At 45.1% G+C, this 7,820-nt stretch overlaps 1 protein-coding gene across 2 annotated transcripts in view; it reads left to right on the forward strand.

Moving 5' to 3' along the window:
* Positions 1 to 5,798, forward strand: part of LOC306643312 (CD48 antigen-like) — a 47,099-nt gene extending 41,301 nt beyond the window's left edge. For both annotated transcript variants that reach the window (XM_079109361.1, XM_079109360.1), the window contains 2 exons: positions 1,416 to 1,559; positions 5,527 to 5,798. In XM_079109361.1, coding sequence (XP_078965487.1) covers positions 1,416 to 1,526 — 111 coding nt within the window. In that variant the 3' untranslated portion in view covers positions 1,527 to 1,559; positions 5,527 to 5,798. The remainder of the gene's footprint in view (positions 1 to 1,415; positions 1,560 to 5,526) is intronic.
* Positions 5,799 to 7,820: the final 2,022 nt, after the last annotated feature.

Consider the following 7,820-nt stretch of genomic DNA (forward strand, 5'->3'; position numbering starts at 1 on the left):
CAACCCCATCCCTCTTCTCCCTGCCTGAGATCCCACCAGTGATGCCACCCTTTTGTATATGCTGTCCCCACTGATGAAGTGCCTCTGGGAGGGCATCTTGTTGGCCACTGGCCCATAGCTGGAAGTCGGTGCTATGGTTTCAGATGGGGTGATTCCACCTAGGAGAAGAAGGGAGACAGAATGAGCCAGGGGAGGAGAAAGCCCTGAGGGGAATCCCCAGAAGCAGCGGTTCTCAGACTTGAGTCAGTGGCAGAATTCTCTGGAGGGCTTGGCAGAAAGACTTCTGGGTCCACTCTTAGAGTTTCTGATTCAGTGGGTCTGGAAATTTCCATTTCTGCCAGGCTCCCAGGTGATGCTGACACTCCTGGTCTCACACTTTGAGAACCATTGGGCTAACAAGTGAGTAGGGGGAAGCAAGTGGAGCTGCAGGCTGGACTCCCAGGGATAGCCAGTGGTTGGCTCCTCTCCTCTCCCATCCTCTGACTTCTCTAAAAAGGAATGACTCCAAATTCTTGAGACCCAGAAATCCCTTGGTCCAGTCCCAGCAGTTTATAGTGGAGAGGGTGGGACTCAGAAAGATCACTGGACTTATCCAGAGAACTATGGTAAGACAAGGCAGAACAGGGGTCTGCTCTCTCCTAGTCCAGTGCTTATCCACTGTTCCCAACTGCCCCAGTGCCTGTCACAATTACTTCCCATCTCACCCTTTCTGAGTTATGTCTCCACTTGGCTGGGGCTTTGGGGGACTCAGGAAATAGTTCTTCCCACCTAAGCCATAATCCTCCACTATCAGAGCACCACGAGAGGGGAGCACTAATGGCTTTGAGAGAGAAAACCAAACCTGACATTTAGACGATGCTTTGCCCTGAAAGCAAAGTGATTTACAAATTTGTCCAACATTATTTATTGAATGTCTAATGTGTTCCTAGAATTGTTCTAATCTGGGTTGGAGAAGTCACCAAAATAATCAAAGTCCTTACCTTCCCCTCATAGAATCTGTATTCTAGCAGAATTTTAATGACCAATAAAATAAAGAGACAAAGTGTGAAATGTTGGGTGATGATAAATGCTAAGGAGAAAGTAAAGCAGGGAAGAGGGATAGGGAAGGGTTTCAGCTGTTGCTAAGATTGTCAGAGAAAGCAGCACCGAGAAGAGAGACCCTGGAAGCCATGAGGGAGCAAGCAGTGTGGAGGTGCCGGGTGGTCGGGGAGACGGGAAGCATCCCAGTGGAAGACAGAGCAAGTGGCATTCAGGAGAGCGTCTGAGTGAAGCTTCATTTTGGGGCATTATCAGGGTTGAGCAGCAGAACTCCTGGCTGGCAGAGAAGAAGCCCACAGACATGTATCTTGACTGGCTCTTGCATCTGATTCTGAGAAGCTGACCAAGCCCCCTTCTCAACCCCGTTTGAATTGTAGAACAACTTGGACAAGGACACCTGCCATGCACAGACCCCCAAGCCAACTCCGGAAGTCCACACTGTTTATGAGAAGATCCATAAAAGTCCAGACCCCAAAGGGGACACCTAGATCATGAATGGACTTGGACAATGAGAGGCCTGGGTAAAGTTCATCCCTCCTCACTCTTCACCCTGAGTTTTCAGCTATCCCTCCTAAGATGGAGCTGGGACTAGATCCCCATTGTTCTTGATCCATTCTACTGAGACAGCAAAGCAGCATGAGGTGCTCCCCTGTACTCCCCTCTGTTATGACTTGAAGGTAGCGTCTCCTCTAAAAGACAAGGTGAAACTTAATCCCCAGTGCAACGGTATTAAGGAGTAGGGCCTTAGGAAGTGACTGAGTGACGAGGGCAGAAGTCTCATGAGTGGGATTAGGCATTCTTACAAAAGGACTCGACAGAGGGAGTGCATCCCTTTTTGCCTCGTCTCCTTCTGCTGTGTGAGGACAGAGCTGATGTTCATTCCCTCTGGAGGATGCAGCAACAGGGTGCCAGCTTGGGAGCAGACAGCAGCCCTCAGCAGACTGAGAACCTACTGGGGCCTTGACCTTGGACTCCCAGTCTTCAGAATAGCGTGAAATGAATTTCTGTTCTTTATAAATTACTGAGTCTGTGGTATTTTGTTACAGCAACATAAATAGACTAAGAAATCTACCAAAGTTTTCTTAATTACAGGTTATGAGCAGTTATTTTGCTTATGTAAACATCAGAGTACGAGAGAGAAACTTTTTAGCAGTTAGCCAGACTTCTGATCACTGACCTCTGGGCTACTTTATCCTCTTTAGGAGATTAGGCATTTTCATGAAGATAATTGGGATAGAGACGCTTTCCTGGAAGGCCTTTCAGGAAGATGGGTCTTGAGTGAAGGACTTCAGGATATCACAGTCAAGCCAACTACCCAAGAAAGAGAGAGTAGTGGGCCTTGACTGGTCAGGCCCATGAGGCCTGTAGATAGAGATCCAGGGTCAGCTGCAGCCTAGGGATAGGGAATAGTTCTTGAGTTTGGTGCCTACTGGGTGATTCTAAGCACAGTAAATTTTATGTCTCAGGGCCTCCCAGAATTCAAGTATTCACAGACCCCTTTACTTTTAAACTTTTACATTTGGTGGCAATAGGGATCAGCAATTAAGGTTGTTTCCATTTCTTGGCAATTGTGACTAATGCTACTGTGAACATGGGAGTCCAAGCAGGACTCCATTTCTTTTACACACTGATCTCGCATCCTTTGGATATGTATGTTGGATCAGTTGGTAATTCCATTTTTTGATTTCTTGAGGAACCTCTGTATTATTTTCCATGGTGGTTGTAATTCATGTACATTCCAACCAACAGTACAGGGGTTCTGTTTTCTACACATCCTTGACAACACTTAGTATCTTTCTTCTCTTTTAGCCATTCTAGCATGTGTGAGGTGATACCTCACTGTATTTTTTTTGCTTTTGTTTTAAGTTTATGTTGCAGGATTGAACTCAGGGCCTTGTTCATGCTAAATGTATGCTGTACACAGAGCTACATCCCAAACCCCTCATTGTGATTTTAATTTGCATTTTCCTGTAGATTAGTGCAGTTGGGAATTTTTTTTCATATTTTTTTTGGCTATGTGTATGCCTTCTTTTTAGGAATACCACTTCAGATCCTTTGCCAACTTTTAAATTAGGTTACTTTTCTTACTACTGAGTTGTTTGAGTTCCTTGGATATTTTGCATATTAACCCCTTATCAGGTGTATAGTTTGCAAATATTCTCTTTTATTCTATAAGCTGTCTCTTCACTCTGTTGTTTCCTTTGCTGCAGAAGCTTTGTAGATTAATGTTGTTGCTGGCTCTTTGCGGTTCCAAAATCCATGGATATTTGTCACTGCCTGCAGCAACAACTTGCACGGGTCTTATGGGTGGTGGAGTGGAAACTGAGGCACTTCTATCTTTCTCTTTAGTGCACTGCTTTCTTGCTTGTTTGTTATAGAGGACAGAGGAAATGAGGTTTACTTGCTTTGAGAGGAGAGAGAGAGAGACTGCTTATCAGAGAGAAAGAGACTTTGCTTAAGAGAGATTTTGAAAGAAGGACAGGCTTTTCTTAGAGCTTAGAGGAAGAGAGACCTGCTACACCTCACTTAAGTTCTGCTGCTTCCCACTGGTGCGTCCTGCATCCTGTGAACTGAGGGTACGTCTACCTAAGGTGGTTTAGTGATGCGTCTCAGTTCTCCGTTCTGCGATCTGCCTTCCGCCGCTGCCTGCTAGCTGCTGTGCCGCTTTTCCCTACTAGCTGCCGTCCCGTTTCCTAGCTGCTTTCGTGTTTGAGTCTTCTTCTCCTGCTTTTCTGCTAATGGCTGCTGTTCGAGTCTCGCTCCGCCTACACTTATATCACCTCCAGGAGGCGGAGAGCAGGGCCACGCCTCTTACGCAAAGATTAGGCAAGACGTTCCGAGCAGGCAGTTAGTGCTCGAGAACACATGCGCGTACATTGTGTGCGTGGACGATAAAATCACCTGAGTGTGCTTATGTCATTTAACCTCCTCGCTGCTGATGTGATCAGGCGCCATCCCGTCGCCGCCAACATGGCACAGCCCCCAACAAATGTAATCCCATTTACATATTTGCTTTGTTGCCTATGATTTTAGGTTCAAATTTAAAAAATCATTATCCGGACTAATGTCATGGAACTTTCCTCCTCTGTTTTCTTCTAGTAGTTTATAGTTTCAGGTTTTACATTGATGATTTAATCCATTTTGAGTTGACTTGGGATATGGTGTGAGATAACGTGTAAGTTCCTTTTTCTACATGTGTCTATCCAACACAAAAGTGAGTCTACCTGTATTTGACTTTTACCTAAAACACTAATTCTTTCCTTCACTACCAAAGAAATGCTTGGTTACTCCTTATCTTCTCTGCTCTTTCACTAGGCATTCCCAGCTCATGCTCAAGAGTAGGTGGTCCTTGTGTACCCCTGCCAGATTAAGATCTCCTTGAGGTCATAGAATGGCATTTCCTTTGGGAGCTCAGCATACTGGAGGCAGGACTTTGGAGACAGGCCCACATAGATTCCATTGCTCTCTGCCACCAACCTGTGTAATCATGGGCAGATCCTCAATGGTCTCTTCTATAAGATGGGATGAAATCTCCTTTGCATGGTTGTGAGGACCTAGACAAATATATTGAAGAAAGCACCTATCACAGTAGAACCCACAACATACAACCAAGTGTCTACTTCCATTCCTTCCATTCTTCCCAGGAGAGCTGTGGTCAGTCTAGGCACAGCCACTAAACACCTGCACTTAGAATTGCCCCAAAGGCTTAAGTTATCTTGGATTGGAGGGAAAACAGGAATGAGACAGAGTATTGGGTTCTGGTGAGAATCTGGTCCCGCAGATTCTGTTAGACCATTTGTTGAAATGTAAAGTGTGCAATGTTATCAGAAAAACCAGGTTCAGGTTCAGGTCCCAGAATTATCAAATATTAGATATTTGACGGTGGGTAACTTTTTGAATCCTCAGTTTTCTCATCTGCAAAATGAGGATAAGTTTGTACTTCATTAGATAGACACTCAATAAGTTCTATTGCCCTTCTTGTTGGTGACCCCTCTTCCAGTCCCCTTGCCCACATGCTGATAAATAGCATCTTCATGCCCTGACCCCTCTCTACTTTCCCCTGGCCACATCTTTTTCACCCTGTTTTTAGAGGTGCTAATTTTCATCTAAACCCTTTACCTCTCAGAAAGAGAAACTCACAGTCCATGGCCTTGTTCTCTGTATTTCAGGTCTAAAAATTCTCATGTGATTAAAATATTTAGTATCACTCAAACTCCTGTTGATAACATTCATGCTGATAGAATTATGTTGAAGATGACAAATAAAGTATGGGCAGCATGTTACTCGTTTATAATAAAAGACTTCACTGTCAAGGTACAGGTACAGAGCCAGAGAATCAAGATGCCCCGCCCCCTTCACAAGATTTCCTTCAATGACAAGGGCTCTTTCCATACTCCTACCCTAAGATGCCCAGGGTGCTGGGACTAGTTATTCAGGTTCAGGATCATCCTGCAACTTTCTAACCTAACTGTAAACATCTCTCTGCAGGGTGGCTTGCTCATGACTCTAATTCTGGGACCCTCACGGTCCAGTGGTGCTTCTGCAGTGCCCAGAGACCTTCAGGCTGGAAAATCCTCCCTAGATGAGTCGGTGAGCCGGCTGTCCTGGGAAAGACTGTGTCTAGAATGAGGCAGAATTACAACTGAATCAAACTTTTCACATATTCTCTCAGTGACCCTGGACAACCTGCTGAATTTAAGGAAGCCTGTGATTATCAGGACAATGGGCATGCGCTGCTTCAGGTAGTCTCTGGGTTTAGAAACTGAATGCGTGCCCGCTCAGTGAGGTCACTGACGAATGCTCAACAAGACTCCTCTTTTACCTGGAATCCCTTATCTAGGAGAAGCTTCCTGTTATGACCTTACTGGCCTTGCTACTAGACCATATTGCCAGCGGCTCTCCCTTGTGGAAAACATTTCTCTAATTATTTTTACAAACTAAAACTGTCTTTGGGGATAAAAAAAAACAAAACAAACAAACAAAAAAACACCTAATGATAGACACCACCATTCCTTCAGCTGCTTATTTCTACATTTAAAAATAGTCACTGAAACCTATTTAAAATGAAAAAATAAAGTACAAATATTTATTTTTAATGCATTTGCCTATTTGCACAGTGAATTCTTTACTCATCAGAAAGCAATGCCATTACAACTATGCAAGAGAATAAACAGAGTAAATGATACTGAGGCCAGAGGACAGACGCAAACAGGTCACAAAACCGGAAAGGCAATGACTTCACACATGCCCCAGGATAAAGCACAGGGTCACTGAATAACTGTATGCTCCAGGGTTTCAGCCTCTGAGTGACTTTTAAGGGCCTCCCAAGGGCCCCCCAGCCAAAACAATGCTTGGAATTAAGAGCAGTGTCTTGAGGAGGCAGAGGCCCCTCCTTCCTGCTTGGGGACTGGTTACAAAGAGCAGCATTGGATCTCATTGGAGATCACCATCTCTTTAATGCAGTGGCTGCTTCTCCCACACTGGGCTTCCAAGTCCAAGGGACCCTGAAAAGGACCTTGCATCTGTTGCCAAGTGTCCACCCACAACAAGGAGACGGAAGAGCCTCCCTCCCACAGATAGCTCTCTCCTGGGTTGAACCTTTCCATCTGCTTAGATCTGTGCCATCAGAACCTCAAGTGATGCTGCCCTCTGCCCATTCCCTCACCTTAATGATTCTGCTCTCTGTCCTCTCTTTCCTTCTCTGGGTCTTCTGCTGAGGGAAGGTGTGCAGAAGGGGCTAAGTCACCATCCTCATTCTCTGTAGGGTGGGCAGATCTAGGAGGGTCCCTCTCCCAGAATCTAAACAATCACTAATCACCCCACCCCCACTGGGAAAAATATCTTTTCCTAATTGGTTTGCCTGGATTTGAGGCCTTGAAATGCACCATGAATTCTGTGTTATTCGTCTTTTGTCTTTGTGACCAAAATACCTGACAAGGACAACTTAGAGGAGGGAAAGTTTAGTTTGGGCTCATGGTTTCAGAGGTTCAGTAGAAACTTGGTGTCTCCATTGCTCTGAACCCCAGGTGCAGTAGCTCATCAAGGAGAAGGGCATGGTAGAGGAAAGATGGTCATGGCAGCTGGTGGGGGGGAGGAAAAGAGAGAGAGAGAGAGAGAGAGGGAGAGAGAGAAAGAAAGAAAGGGGTGGGGGTGGGCTGGGAGGAAGCATGGAAGCATCAAGGACAAGATACAGTTCAGGTCACACCCCCAGTGTCCTCCTTCCTCCATCCAGCCACTTCCCACTGGCCTATAGTTACCACCCAATTGTCTACTCAAATTATTTGTCCATGAAACTGATTAGTCCACTGGTAAGGTTACAAATCTCATAACCTAAAAACACCTCCCAACCTTGCTGGGGACCAAGCTTTTACAACATGAACTTTTGGGGGGAGATTAAAGTTCCCATCTATAACCACTTCCTTTCCTAATAATCTCCTTTATCCTATTTCTGGGAAAAATTACATCTTTTTGTGGGGGTCTCTCAGCCACGTCCTGTGTGGATGAGAAAAGGGTTAGCTGCTGGAGGATGATGTTTGCTATAAATCAACCAATTAACCATAAACTTATCTAATCAATAAAAACACAAGGATCAATACTCTTTAAATGAGAGAGGGCATGACAGGTCTGGCCATACCAGTTCTGGCCTTTAACAACATGGAGTAGCCCAACTTTCTTTTATTTATAACACACAGGTAAAGGAGGACAAGACTTTGAGGAGCTTCTTCATTGACGAACAGGATAGGGTAGAGTTAGGGGAGCCACTTTCTTAGGGACACTATCCC

This window comes from Sciurus vulgaris (assembly GCF_902686455.1).
Source record: "Sciurus vulgaris genome assembly, chromosome: 1".
Lineage (NCBI taxonomy): Eukaryota > Metazoa > Chordata > Mammalia > Rodentia > Sciuridae > Sciurus > Sciurus vulgaris.